This window comes from Danio rerio, chromosome 7 (assembly GCF_052040795.2).
Source record: "Danio rerio strain M-AB ecotype USA chromosome 7, GRCz13ab, whole genome shotgun sequence".
Classification (NCBI taxonomy): domain Eukaryota; kingdom Metazoa; phylum Chordata; class Actinopteri; order Cypriniformes; family Danionidae; genus Danio; species Danio rerio.
The window spans coordinates 79,840,001-79,855,503 of NC_141027.1; the positions used below are offsets into that span (position 1 = coordinate 79,840,001).

The following is a 15,503-nucleotide window of genomic DNA, read 5'->3' on the forward strand; positions in this document are numbered from 1 at the left end:
TGTTTTGGTTATTGCTGTTTGTTCTTTGGCTTTGTGGATTCGCCGGTTTCACACTTACAAGGTTTTTTGGGGGGCTTCAGTGGTGTAAAGCTGCAGTTTAGTGTGGCCATCTTTGAATTATTAGAAAATAATGCACACAGAGGGGAAAAGATAAATAAACATGATTGCTTGTTAGTTTATTTGCATATTTTTTTTCATGTATTATGGTCATTATTTTTATAATAATAATAATTATTATTATTTAGATGTGTATTTATTTTTCATTAAATATTATTATTATTTTTATATAATTATTAATTTATATTTAATTTTTATTATCATTATTGTATTATTATTTATTTTTTAAACATTTATTTATTTTAAATTTTGTATTATTATCTGTATATTAACACTATTTTTTATTTATTGAAATATTTTTTTATTCTAATAATTAATTATTATTATTATTATTATTATTATTATTATTATTATTATCCACATCATCATCATTATTGTTACTATTATTATTTAAATATTTATTTATTCTAATTTATGTATTATTACTTTTTTATTTTATGCACACGAGTTAAAAAGATATAAAAGTACATGTGTTTATTTATTTAATAATAAATTAATTAAATTATAATAAAATTATAAATTTTTGTCTGTTGTCATTTTTATTTTATAATATTTATTTAAATAAATATGTATATTTTTTCATTTATTATTATTATTATTATTGTTTATTATTATTTATTTAAATATTTATTCATATTTCATTTTTATTGTTATCATTTTTTATTAAAATATATATGTATTTTTCATTTTATTATATTTTTATTGTTTTATTTATATTATTATTTATTTATTTTAATATTTATTAAAATACAATATTCAGTTATTGTTAATTTATTAGTACTATCATTTTATTAATATTATTACTATTTTATTTTATTTTATTTTATGTATTATTCATTTATTTATTTATTGATTTTATCCATACAGGGTAAAACAATATACACGAAGTACATTTATTTGTTTATTTGTTTAATTGGTTAATTTTTCAGTTGTTATTATTTTTTTAATTATTTTGTCTATTTATTTATTTAGATTGAGTATTATTATTATTATTATTATAATTATTATTATTATTTAATCATTTTACGCAAAAGAATTAAAAAGAAATATAAATACCTTTTTTTATAATAAATAAATTAAATTATTATAATAAAATTCTTAAATTTTTATTTGTTGTTATTTGTATTTTATTTAATTTGTTTAATTATTTGTTGATCTTTGTGCAGCACTATTATTAACCAAATGCTGATTTATTTTAGTGTACATTATTTATAGGACACAGACAAGACCAGATAAGAAGCCTTGTTTGAGACTAGCGTACCGCCACAAACCAGCAGTAGAAGCAGCTTTCCTCTGCGGTGATATATTTCTGCGTCTCCTGAAGCAGGTTAATTTTGTTCCTCTCCAAGATGAAGCCGGGAATGACAGCTGGCCTGTTATAGAGCCATTAGAGGAGTCCTTATAATCAGCGGTGTGATTATTCAACCTCCTCAACCTTTTACCGTCCAAAACTCCTTCCCGCCTCATCGTTTCCATGGTGAAAATGGGTCGAATGAACAGTTTAGTGTAGAACTTAAAGCGTAGCTGCGTAGTGTAAATTGATGGGAGATTTTTGGTAATTGCATGACTGGGCATTTATTAAACGCATTACTCCCTTTTTTAGATGAACTGACCATTTTTAACACGCTTTAATTGATTGAAAGCCTCAGTGGATGAGCTGATGGAGTTGTGCCAGGCATGGATTTAGCAGCGGTGGTGGCGTCTGCACTTGGGAATCTACAGTAGGATGCGTTCACAGTTAAGCTTTTTGGCTGACACTTTTATTGAATAGGTTGCTCCGGAGGTTGCTTACACTCAGAATAAATTGATGGAATTGTTCACCCAAAAATGAAAATTACCCCTTTTTTAGCCGTCCTTTGTAACCGAAACACAAAGTAGTTTTAAATTTTATCCTGACTCTTTTTGCCATCAAACACAGAACCAAAGAGAACTTTGTTTGACTTATATCAGGGCATGTATTGCTAAACTTCATAGTTTGTAGTTGCATTAATAATAGTTGGGTAATTAGGCAAGTTACTGTATAACAGTGGTTTGTTCTGGAGACAATCCAACACTAATATTGCTGAGGGGGCGAATAATATTGACCTTAAAATGGGTTTAAAAGAATTAAGAACTGCTTTTATTCTAGCCGAAATAAAACAAATAAGACTTTCTCCAGGAGAAAAAAATATTATAGGAAATACTGAATAATGAAAAATTCCTGAATCTGTTCAACATTTGAAAAAGAAATCAATTGTTTATTTTATTTTAATGTATTGATGTTATTATAATTTTATAGTTATTTATTTAAATATCAATTTTTATTTTTCATTCATTATTATTATTATTGTTTTATTATTATTATTATTATTATTATTATTATTATTATTATTTAAATACTTTTCATTTATCATTATTATCATATTGTTATTTATTTATTGAATTAAATATTTATGTATTATTATTTATTTGTAACATTATTATTAGTTTTCATTTATTATTATTATCATATTATTATTTATTTAATTAAATATTTATGTATTATTATCGTTATTATTATTATTATTATTAGTTATTTTTCATTTATCATTGTTATCATTTTATTACTATTATTATTTAAATGTTGAATATTATTGTTGTTATTATTATTATTTTAATATTTATTTATTTAATTGTTTATTATTATTATTGTTATTATTATTAGTATTTAAATATTTTTGTTTATTTAAAAAGGTTCTTTTATTATTATTATCATAATTTTTATCATTATCATTTTTTATTTATACGTTTATTTCATGTGCTTGAGTTAAGATGAATAAATACATTTCTTTATTCTTTATATCACTGCAAATCACACCACTAAAACGATATAACTAAAGCAATCTCCACTGTGCAGAGCGAGAGCGCTTCTCTTCTGTTAGACTGACAGCGTATCATCGGTGATGTAAGCGTGCTCAGGCACAGTTCAAGACAACTGTACATAGTGCGAGTACGCCCTAAGACTTTCTCCAGAACAAAAAGACATATAGGAAAGACTGTGAGAAATTCCTCGCTCTGTTTGATCATTTGATAATAAATATTTGAAAAATAAATAAAATAATTTTGTACTCCACAGAATCTGTTTCACAGAATCTGAAGACCCTTCCAAAGTTAATGTGACAATGACATGTTGGTATCTTTTGCCTCTGTTTTTTTATGCCATGAGGCGCTACTCAGTCTCTGACAGCCGACTTCTGGAGGGAAGACTTATAAATATGAGTGTATATAGGTACTACAGTGTTGACATGTCTACTAGACCAGTCAAGATCCGTGCATCTGCTGTGTGGTTGTCAGCCTGAGAAGTAGCAGTGCAGGAAAAAGTATGATTTTTTTTTTCAACCTATGTTGTGTAAATCAAGAAGAGAAGCGGGCCACGTAGCGAACCCTGAGGTACACCAGAGATCGGTTGATATGACTGAGGCTTCTTTTGCCTCCGAGTTGCCCTGAAGGATCTACAGGCAGTGTACATCTCAAGACAGCAGGTTGAAGTTCATGTGATGCCCGATGGACAAAAGTAGCCAGTGATTTAGACTGCAGACAGATCCAGTCAAAAGGAAGACAGATGATCTCCAGGCGACTTTTGCCAGCCGGAAGGGTTTCAGTGACAGATATTCTCTGGTGTCCAGGTGAAATGATTTACAGAAACCCTGTTGTTGTTTTTGGGCAAGAACTTGGCTCGGCTGTGGGGTTAAGTATTGGAAAAATTAACACTATTGAGATAAGGATTACAAAGGCAAGCTATTTTTCTTGACGCACAGATGAATTGTTCACCACAAAACTTGCAATGTGAGCTAACGAAAGCAATATGGTTAGTTTTAATATCATGTGTGCTTTATTTTGCATTTTGCACCAAGTCGAAGTGAAGACAAGCTTGGTTAAGTCTATTATAGTAGTCCCAACGCGAGCTAACATAAGCATGGCTGGCGTCCTCATGCTTGTTTTGTTGTGTAGGTTTCTGCGCTCTCTGACGCGCTCCCTGCCCTTATACATGACGCTCGCGTGGATCTTCTCGGTTGCGCTGATAGTCAAGGGTGTGGTTCAGGAGAAAGAGGCGCGTCTGAAGGAGACCGTGAGGATGATGGGATTGAAGAGCTCCACCTACTGGCTGAGCTGGGCCATCAGCAGCACTTTACCCCTCGCCGTCAGCGCCGCACTCCTCACGCTCATTCTCAAGGTGATTAACGCTGATTTGCTGCCGTTCACAAACACTGCGGTCAAACTCTGCATCCGAGATCTGATCTGGAGTACAAGATCAGAGAGCTTGCTTTGCATAAATGTATGAGACACTGCAAGATTTAAGGAGAATGGTGATTTCTTACTTGCGTACACTGATATAGGAGGATGCTACAGTAGCTAGACCAGTCATACCAGGATGGATATTTACAAAATGCATCGTTTACTATTGGTTTTTACTTTATATATCCTAAGTAATATGTTTTCTTACTATCACAAGTATTTTTTGAGAACCAAAAAGATGTCCGCAGAATATCTCAGCGGTTAAGTTGCACATCTGGTCTTCCAACAGTCAATAATTGCTACCAAAAGCCAAATTCTCAGTGGCTTTCTTAAGTTCACTAACACAGTAATGTGAGGTATGTCCATCCTGAAATTAATAGTAGCACTATATAATCATGCTTGTAAAGCTGGTCCAGGATCAGATAATGCAGTGTTTGTGAATGTGCGGTTATGCGGTGAGCTCAGTGTCTCTGTGTGGGTTCGAGAAGATGAGATGAGCCCTGAATATTCAACTGCACACAGGATTTGCTCACCTCGACCCACCAGAGCCTGACGTTTGCCATTTCTACAATCACAGATCTGCTTTTAATCAGTGCCGTCTCTCTCCGTCGCTGCTCTTGACAGATGCAATGCTGTTTCTCTTTCAGACCAGCGCCTGTTATTGTGCTCTACAATTCTATGGAGTTGTTCTATTTATTGGATTAGTTCACCCAAAAGATGAAGATTGCCCAATAATTTACTCCCCCTCAAGCCATCTTTGATGTGAATGACTTTTTTTTTCTGTCAGACGAAGCCAGTCGGTGTGGTTATAAACTTTATCCTGGCTCCTTCATGCTATTTAATGGTGCTGGATAGGGACTTTTATTTTGAAGCTTCCTAAAAGTGCATAAATGCATGGTCAAACTACCCAATACACCGCCAGGCGGTCAACACATGTCTTATGAAGCGGATCCATGTGTTTTGGAAACAGAAATATATACAGTCAAGCCCTAAAATATTCACTAAAAGTATCTATTATTGGTAATTTGGTCATTTATATCCCTAATTTGGCAACTGCTAAGTGTTGACTGGAAATCGGTTTAAGTTTCCATTTATTAAAAAAGCAAGTGGTCCATTAAGAGTGACACTTAACTTTACACAATGTGTTTGAGTGTATAAGTGCGTAAGTGTACAGTGTGTCATTTGGAGCACAACTTGTACATATACATCAGTCGCTCATAAAATCTCATTCACCATTCCCTAATTAAATAATATTTTATTTTGAATCCATACACCAATACTGTCGCCTCACAGCAGGAAGGTCACTGGTCCGAGGCTGGGCTGGATCAATTGCCGTTTATATGTGGAGTTTGCATGTTCTCCCCGCGTTCACATCGGTTTCCTACGGGAGCTCCGGTTTCCCCCACAGTCCAAACACATGGGCTATAGGGGCAGGGCCGGCGCGTCCATAGAGGCGACCTAGGGCGGCAGTATAGAGAGGGCGGCGTTCGCAACACCTCCCTCACCCCCGCGTCCTCAGTTATGTCCGCGACACCTCCCTTACCACCCGCATCCTGAGATATATTCGCGCATAGGCGACAAAATAGAGAGGGCAGCATCAGGGACACCTCCATCAGCACCCGCGTGTCCTCAGTTATATCCGCGTATAGGGCGACAGAATAAGGTCCGCGTCACCCGCGCGTCCTCAGTTATATCCGCGCAAAGGGCGTCAGAATAGAGAGAGCAGCGTCGGTGACACCTCCCTCCCTCCTTCAGCTCCCGCGCGTCCTCAGTTATATCCACGCATAGGGCGGCAGAATAGAGGTCCGCGACACCTCACTTCATTTTCATAACCGGTCACTTTCGTTTTCACACATTGGGGTTGAGGGCGGCGTGATCATCCTCTGCCTAGAGCGGCAGTTCAGCTTTCTCCGGCCCTGTATAGGGAAATTTGGGTAAGCTAAATTGTCCTTTGTGATTGAGTGGGTATCGATGTTTCCCAGTGATGGGTTGCAACTGGAAGGGCATCCGCTGCGTAAAACACATGCTGGAAAAGTTGGTGGTTCGTTCGTTTTTTCGGACTAAGCCGAAAAAAAAATGAATGAATGAACAACAGGCTGAAAATGTGGTGAAATCACGCTACGGCTGTTTATTTCTAGATTGCTTATGACAACACTATCGGTTGGGTTTAGGGAAGGGGGTTGATTGATCAGTCAGCAAGCAGGTCGGCTGAAGTGTATGTTGCACCCTCTGGTGGATGTACATGATAAGAGGATGCACAAGACTAATTTGAGATCATCAAAAAGCGTAGGCAGCGCCCTCTGGTGGATGTGCTAGAACAAAAACTGCTAAAAGATGGACCTTCTGTTACGCATTTAGCTCTCTCCAGAAATGTAGACAAGGGTTCATATCCGCAATGAGCCAGGGTTGAATGTGTTGTTGAAGGTAAGTGGTTGCAAACAATTTATATGGGCTGAATTTAACCACATATATTATGATTGAACTTTACTAAATTTAATTAGTTTGAATTCAGCCAATATAAATTGTTTGTAACCACTTATCTAAAAAAAATCGTCATTTTCAGTCTAATAAGCCAGTTGATAATGCAATATTTATATTTTTAATGCTTCTTTAAAGTACTTTATTAAAATTAGACTAGTAAATACAATTTTCTAGATGTTTTTTGCGGGGGACTTTAATGTTTTATGTTCAATCCAAGTTTATAAAAACTAATAAGATAACTTAATTGACTCTTGTGTTGTGACAATGTGAAGGAAATGCATTTATTTACAGTGTTACCAAAAAAGTAACACACAGTGAGGATGGCTTGAGGGTGAGTGAGCTATGTGGTAATTAAAATTTTGGGGTGAACTATTCCTTTAACTAATTCCTGTCACGCGGATCTCCTGATCCATCAACAGTCTCAGCAAGTGTGTTTTTACATGTCTTTCTGTCTCTCTCTCAGTATGGAAAGGTTCTGCGATACAGTGACCCTTCGGTGATCTTTGTGTTCCTGCTGGTCTTCTGCCTGGCCACAGTCATGCAGTGCTTTTTCATCAGTGTGTTTTTCTCTCGGGCGAATCTGGCTGCCGCCTGTGGGGGCCTTCTGTACTTCCTGCTCTACCTGCCGCACGTGCTCTGCTACGCCTGGAGGGACGTGCTGGGATTCGGAGCCAAAATCGCAACGGTGAGAAATCAAGCCTGAAACCAGCAGATGATGAAAACAACAGCAGAGAGAAGCAGAGGTGCTCTAATTACATTATAGGGTGATGCGGTGATCACGTCAGGACCCTTAAGAAGTGTTGTTCTCCAGAGTTTACATTAGAATTTCTGGAGTGTACCGGTGAAGTCTTTACAATAATCTTATAGCATGTTTGCTGTGTAAAAGGGCTATTGTTGAGTTGTTGAGTTATGTTTATCACATTTTCTACTTTGTTAATTGATTTATTGAATAATTTATTAAGTCATCATTACACAAAATAAAAAATAAACCCTCAACGTGTTCTTCTGGGATCTGATGACACCCATGCACCACTCTACTACATGTGCACTTGTAGAGCTTTAAAAATAGTTAAAAATGTTTTTGATCTAAATGATTGACAGCCCCACCCTAAATGACTGATAGCCCCACCCTAAATGACTGATAGCCCCACCCTAAATGACTGACAGACCCACCCTAAATGACTGATAGCCCCACCCTAAATGACTGATAGCCCCACCCTAAATGACTGATAGCCCCACCCTAAATGACTGACAGACCCACCCTAAATGACTGATAGCCCCACCCTAAATGACTGATAGCCCCACCCTAAATGACTGACAGACCCACCCTAAATGACTGATAGCCCCACCCTAAATGACTGATAGCCCCACCCTAAATGACTGATAGCCTCGCCCTAAATGACTGATAGCCCCACCCTAAATGACTGATAGCCCCACCCTAAATGACTGACAGACCCACCCTAAATGACTGATAGCCCCACCCTAAATGACTGATAGCCCCACCCTAAATGACTGATAGCCTCGCCCTAAATGACCGGTAGCCCCGCCCTAAATGACTGATAGCCCCACCCTAAATGACCGATAGCCACGCCCTAAATGACTGACAGACCCACCCTAAATGACTGATAGCCCTGCCCTAAATGACTGATAGCCCCACCCCAAAGGACTAGTAGCCCCGCACTAAATTACTAATAGCCTTCCCTAAATGACTCATAGTCCTGCCCTAAATTACTGACAGCCCCGCCCTAAATGGCTGATAACCCCACCCTAAATGACCAACAGTGCCACCCTAAATGACTTAAAGCTCCGCCCTAAATGAATAATAGCCCCGGCCTAAATAACTAATAGCCCACCCCAAACGACTCATAGCCCTGCCCTAAATCACTGATAGTCGCTCCCTAAATGACTTATAGCCACACCCTAAAGGGCTGATAATCCCACCTTAAATGACTGAAAGCCCTGCCCTGAATCACTGAAAGTCCCATCCCAAGCAACTCAGTCCTGCTCCAAATCACTGATGGTCCTGCCCTAAATGACTGATAGCTCCGCCCTAAATGACTGCTTGCCCTGCCCTACATGACTGGCAGTCCTGCCATAAATAACTGACAGCCCCGCCCTAAATGACTGCTAGCTCTGCCCTAAATGTCAAGTAGCCCCAGCTTTAAGTGATTGATAGCCCTGCCCTAAATAATTGATAGTCCCACCCTAAATGGCTTATAGCCCCGCCCTAAAGCACGTATGGTCCCACCCTAAATTAATAAAAGCTTAGCCCAAAATAACTGATAGCCCACCCCAAATGACTCATAGCCCTGCCCTAAATCACTGAAAGTCCCACCCTAAATGACTTATAGCCACACCCTAAAGGACTGTTAACCCTTCCTTAAATGACTAATGGGCCTACTCTAAGGGTGCTTTCACACCTGTGAATGGATTCAGTTGTTCCGAAACAGAGATTACAAATGTTACATTGTTGCTCTTTGCTCTTGGAGCGGTTCACTTTCACACTGCAAAGTTTCTAATCGGACCAAAAGAGCTAAAACAAGTCACGTGTGAGTAAACTCTCCTCACATTGGTCAGAGTGTCAGGGTTTATTTTGCAGCGTCCCGCTCAGCTGTCAGGAGAGGTGGTGGTTTGGTGGTGATTGACAGGGTGCGCACGCGACGTGTCTGAGGAGAGATGCGGTGGGGAGGGGTGAGAAGGGTGTGCGATGATGCCTATTTGAGGACAGGGAGGGAGACGCGAGATCACCGGGAGATCATCACTCGTTTGCGGGCATCCAGAGACTCGCGAAACTTCCAGCCCTACTCATAATTCTCTCTTCATATAGCCGTAAGCCTATTACATATCCATAAAACACTGTGATATAACCGCTTGGATTGGATCGCTTTCTCACTGCAATCGAACCGCTCCAGGGTTCATTTCAATCAAGCCGAGACCACCTCATTCAAGCGATCTCGGAGCGATTACTTTGGCGTGGAACAGAGCGCGATTGCCCTGTTCACATATGCCAAACGAACCGCGCTAACTGGGCAAACGAGACACGTTCCGAAACAAAAGTGTAGGTGTGAAAGCAGCCTAAATCACTGATAGCCCCGCCCCAAACAACTCATAACCCTGCCCTAAATCACTGACAGCCCTGCCCTAATTGACAGATGGCATCACCCAATAGGACTGATAGCCCACCCTACATGATTAATAGTCCCACCATAAAGAACTGATAGCTCCGCCCTAAACACTTTCCATGTGACCAGAAGTAAAGAAAGTTGTTTGTAGGCATGAGGGAAGGTTAAGATAATCGATTACAGATTCTGAGAGCAAATCAATGCAAGATAATTATAAATAATTTATTACAGGCATTACTGTGTACATTTATACAATATGAAGAGTACATCTTGATTTCACACCAACTTTAAACATCTGCAGGTGTTTTTTTTATTAGGTTTGGGAGGGTCAAACACATGCATAGGGCATCTTTAAGCTGCAATTAATCATCCAATTAGTTTCCGGTAATTCTCATAGAGCATTGTTATTTCCGGTGCTCTCTCTAAAGAGGCAGATGGAGAGGAGGAGGCAAGAGACAGTGGGAGGAGCAGAGAGAGCAGGAGCTGTTATTTGTGCTGTACGTTGATTTAAAGCCTCAGAGAATGAGGAGCTTTCTCCGGCAGAGACTGAGATCTCCTTCAGGAGCATTAGTGAGAGCGATGGAGGAGCACAGATGAACTTTCAGGAGGAGAGAGAGAGGCAGAGAGAGAACGCGAGAGCAAATGACTTACAGCTGCACTTCTGTCATTGTGACCAATCAGTCTGACCTTTATCCCAGAGATTCACTCAGTATTCAGCAGTGTGTGTGTGTGTGTGTGTGTGTGTGTGTGTGTGTGTGTGTGTGTGTTAGCGCGTGTGTGTGTGTGTGTGAGAGAGAGAGAATGTGTCTGTGTGCATTTGTGTGCGTGTTTGTGGGTGAGTGTTTGAATATGTTCCATGGAGTGTGGTCAGTTATTTAGGGTGGGGCTATCAGTCGTTTAGGGCAGAGCTATAAGTCCTTTAGGGCGGAGCTATCAGTCATTTAGGGCAGAGCTATAAGTCCTTTAGGGCGGAGCTATCAGTCGTTTAGGGCAGAGCTATAAGTCCTTTAGGGCGGAGCTATCAGTCATTTAGGGCAGAGCTATTAGTCCTTTAGGGCGGAGCTATCAGTCATTTAGGGCAGAGCTATTAGTCCTTTAGGGCGGAGCTATCAGTCATTTAGGGCAGAGCTATTAGTCCTTTAGGGAGGAGCTATCAGTCATTTAGGGCGGAGCTATCAGTCGTTTAGGGCAGAGCTATAAGTCCTTTAGGGCGGAGCTATCAGTCATTTAGGGCAGAGCTATAAGTCCTTTAGGGCGGAGCTATCAGTCATTTAGGGCAGAGCTATTAGTCCTTTAGGGCGGAGCTATCAGTCATTTAGGGCAGAGCTATTAGTCCTTTAGGGCGGAGCTATCAGTCATTTAGGGCAGAGCTATTAGTCCTTTAGGGCGGAGCTATCAGTCATTTAGGGCAGAGCTATTAGTCCTTTAGGGAGGAGCTATCAGTCATTTAGGGCGGAGCTATCAGTCATTTAGGGCAGAGCTATTAGTTCTTTAGGGTGGAGCTATCAGTCCTTTAGGGCGGAGCTATCAGTCATTTAGGGCAGAGCTATTAGTCCTTTTGGGCGGAGCTATCAGTCATTTAGGGCAGAGCTTTAAGTCCTTTAGGGCGGAGCTATCAGTCATTTAGGGCAGAGCTATTAGTCCTTTAGGGCGGAGCTATCAGTCATTTAGGGCAGAGCTATTAGTCCTTTAGGGCGGAGCTATCAGTTATTTAGGGCAGAGCTATTAGTCCTTTAGGGCGGAGCTATCAGTCATTTAGGGCAGAGCTATTAGTCCTTTAGGGCGGAGCTATCAGTCATTTAGGGCAGAGCTATTAGTCCTTTAGGGAGGAGCTATCAGTCATTTAGGGCAGAGCTATTAGTCCTTTAGGGCGGAGCTATCAGTCATTTAGGGCGGAGCTATCAGTCATTTAGGGCAGAGCTATTAGTTCTTTAGGGTGGAGCTATCAGTCCTTTAGGGCGGAGCTATCAGTCATTTAGGGCGAAGCTATCAGTCCTTTAGGGCGGAGCTATCAGTCATTTAGGGCAGAGCTATTAATCCTTTTGGGCGGAGCTATCAGTCATTTAGGGTGAAGCTATCAGTCATTTAGGGCGGGGCTAACAGTCATTTAGGGTGGGGCTGTCAGTCATTTAGGGCGGGGCAATCAGTTATAAAGACATGCATAAATAATTTAGTATTCATGAAATGTAGTATAGGATTTGCTTGGAAAAAATTGTCATGTGATTTTAAACCAAATCAAAACATTTGCAAGCAGCACAGTAATAAATGCTGAGAGTGTAAAGTAAAGAGACTCTGTGTGTGTGTGTGTGTGTGTGTGTGTGTGTGTGTGTGTGTGTGTGTGTGTGTGTGTGTGTGTGTGCGTGTGTGTGTGTGTGTGTAGAGTCTGCTGTCGTGTGTGGCGTTCGGATACGGCTGTGAGAATTTCTCCACCTATGAAGCTCAGGGTGTGGGGATCCAGTGGAGCAACATCCGCAGCAGCCCGCAGGACAACGACAGATACTCCTTCATCGTCTCCATCTTCATGATGCTGTTCGATGCGCTCATATACTGGACCCTCACCTGGTACATCGAGAACGTCTATCCAGGTGCTCAAAACAACAACACACACCTGTACAAGGGCAGATTTTCAGATTTAATTGGTTAAATCTGTGTACTTAACCCTGTATGTTGTAATAGCAACGTGTTATTATGGGAAAATAATGAGTCGAAATAACCAGATATGTCGTAATAACAGGTTATCATGTTCAAATAATGAGTTATGTTGAAATAACAAGTTATGTCTTAATAGCAAGTTATTATAGGGAAATAATGCATTATGTCTAAATAATGAGAATGACTGATAGTCCCACCCTATAGACTGATAGCTCCGCCCTAAATGACTGATAGCCCTACACTAAATGACTCATAGCCCCGCCCTAAATGACTGATAGCCCCACCCTAAATGACTTCATGGCCCGCCCTAAATGACTGATAGCTCAGCCCTAAATGGTTGATAGCCTCGCCCTAAATGACTGACAGCCCCACCCTAAATGACTGTTAGCCCCGCCCTAAATGACTTAGGTATAGCCCCATCCCAAGCAACTGTCCTTCTCCAAATCACTGATAGTCCTGCCCTAAATGACTGATAGCTCCGCCCTAAATGACTGGCAGTCCCACACTAAATGACTGATAGCCCCGCCCTAAATGACTGATAATCCCACACTAAATGACTGATAGCCCCGCCCTAAATGACTGATAATCCCACACTAAATGACTGATAGCTCCACCCTAATTTACTTATAGCTCTGTCCTTAATGACTGATAGCCCCGCCCTAAATGACTGATAATCCCACACTAAATGACTGATAGCCCCGCCCTAAATGACTGATAATCCCACACTAAATGACTGATAGCTCCACCCTAATTTACTTATAGCTCTGTCCTTAATGACTGATAGTCCTGCCCTAAATGACTGATAGCTCCGCCCTAAATGACTGGCAGTCCCACACTAAATGACTGATAGCCCCGCCCTAAATTACTGATAACCCCACCCTAAATGTCTGATAGCTCCACTATAAATGACTGATAGTCCCACACTAAATGAATGATAGCTCCACTCTAATTTACTTATAGCTCCGTCCTAAATGACTGATAGCCCCGCCCTAAATTACTGATAACCCCACCCTAAATGTCTGATAGCTCCACTATAAATGGCTGATAACCCTGCCCTAAATCACTCATAGTCCCGCCCTAAAGGACTGATAGCTCCACCCTAAAAGCTGTCCATGTGACAAGAAGTAGAGTAATTCATTTCAAGGCAGAACGGAAGTTTAAGGTATTCGATTAAAGATTCTGGGAGCAAATACATTTTTACAAACAATTTATTACAAGCACTGCTATATACATTTATAAAATATGAAGAGTACATTTAATTTCATGCCGACTTAATATCCCGTATGAACTAGATGATATGTCATAATGATGAGAGAACAGTTTTGTATTGATCATATCATATACTGAGTTTTCGCCATCATCGCTACAGTTTTAATGTTATTTACGGCAAAAATAATGGAGCATTAGTGAGCAGAAGACGCTTTTTAAAGATTTTACCGAACAGAAAATAAGCTGGCTCATGTTGAAGAGCAGATCTGCTCTGTGTTTTTCTCCACAAAGAGTGAAAGGAAAATCAATCCTCCTCCTTAAATGCGAGACACAATATCCCTGAGGTTTTAATGCTGAATATAAAGCGTCTGATATTACAGCCCTGTAATGCAGCGGTATAGAGAGAGTGATGTAGGACTATGCTCAATTCCAATGACAATAATAGAAATGTAAAACCACTATAATCAAATGACTCGCTAAACTGTATATGAAGCATTATTTTACATGAAACAACCAGTTCAGTCTGTCTTATCTTCAGAGAAACCTTTCCTTGTGTTCAAACAAGACTGAACAATCTGAATGTAGTAGTATCCGTGACGTCACCAATACATTTCTGAAAGATGCAAATGAAGCTGCAAGTGGGCGTGGCCAACAGTTGACGTTTTGTTTTCGCATCATCGACCACCAATGATTAATAAATGAAACAAATACATGCAACAACAGGGTGGCTCAGTGGTTATTTCTGTCGCCTCACTGCAAGAAGGTTGCTGGTTCGAGTCCAGGCGGGGTCAGTTGGTGTTTCTGTGTGGAGTTTGTATGTTCTCCCTGTGTTGGCGTGGGTATTCTCCGTGTGCTCCGGTTTGCCCCCACAGTACAAACACATGCGCTACAGGGGAATTGATTAACTAAATTGGTCGTAGTGAATGAGCGTGTGTGTGTGTGAATGAGTGTGTATGGGTGTTTCCCAGCACTGGGTTGCAGCTGGAAAGGAATCCGCTGGTTAAAACATATGCTGAAAGAGTTGATGGTTCATTCCACTGTGGCGACTACTGATAAAAAAGGGACTAAGCCAAAGGAAAAGGAACGAATGAAAACAAATACATTTATATATAAAAGTAGATACGAATTTTACTCACTTGGGAAATGGAGACCACTTGAACGGTTTGTGAACACAATTAAGTGCACACGGCACGCCATATCATCTGATAATTGTAGGAAAGGATCCCAAAAGACAACTGACTGCGTAAAGCCACATAAAACAAAACAAAAATATGATGAATATGCCGAGTTCAGCGGCTAATCAGCCGGAATCAGCTGAGGTGAGGTGATGGCGACCAGTAAGATCTAGCTGTCACTCAAGTGCCCACACTCTTAATTTTGCAGACCTAATATAAATGAAACGAATAAGTTATGAAAAAATAACCCACCTCACAGGTGTCATGAAGGGTAATATTAGCTATATGCACCAAAACAATCTTTTGTACCAGCTGTAAAATTGGCCAATTTAGCATTGCAGTCAGTGAACATCTGGAGTTACTGGAGCCAGCCCCCAGTGGCCAGTAGATGTATTGCACTTTTAGTTACTTCTGTATTGGCTTCACGAGGGAAAGTGGGATGTTGCCACTTAGTTAAAAATAGGCAAAAGTGAAGGATTTTTTATTGTTTAAT

General features: G+C 39.9%; 1 protein-coding gene across 5 annotated transcripts in view; it reads left to right on the top strand.

The window, feature by feature from the left end:
- Positions 1–15,503, top strand: part of si:cabz01083442.1 — a 157,646-nt gene that overhangs the window by 85,689 nt on the left and 56,454 nt on the right. For 3 of the 5 annotated variants that reach the window (XR_015496535.1, XR_015496534.1, XM_087262273.1), the window contains exons 15-17: positions 4,087–4,309; positions 7,316–7,537; positions 12,355–12,559. Coding sequence is in view for 2 of the 5 variants with exons in the window: in XM_087262273.1 (XP_087118399.1) it covers positions 4,087–4,309; positions 7,316–7,537; positions 12,355–12,559 (650 nt within the window). In the remaining 3 variants the exon portion in view is untranslated. The remainder of the gene's footprint in view (positions 1–4,086; positions 4,310–7,315; positions 7,538–12,354; positions 12,560–15,503) is intronic. The other 2 variants (XR_015496533.1, XM_087262274.1) reach the window with 1 other exon arrangement.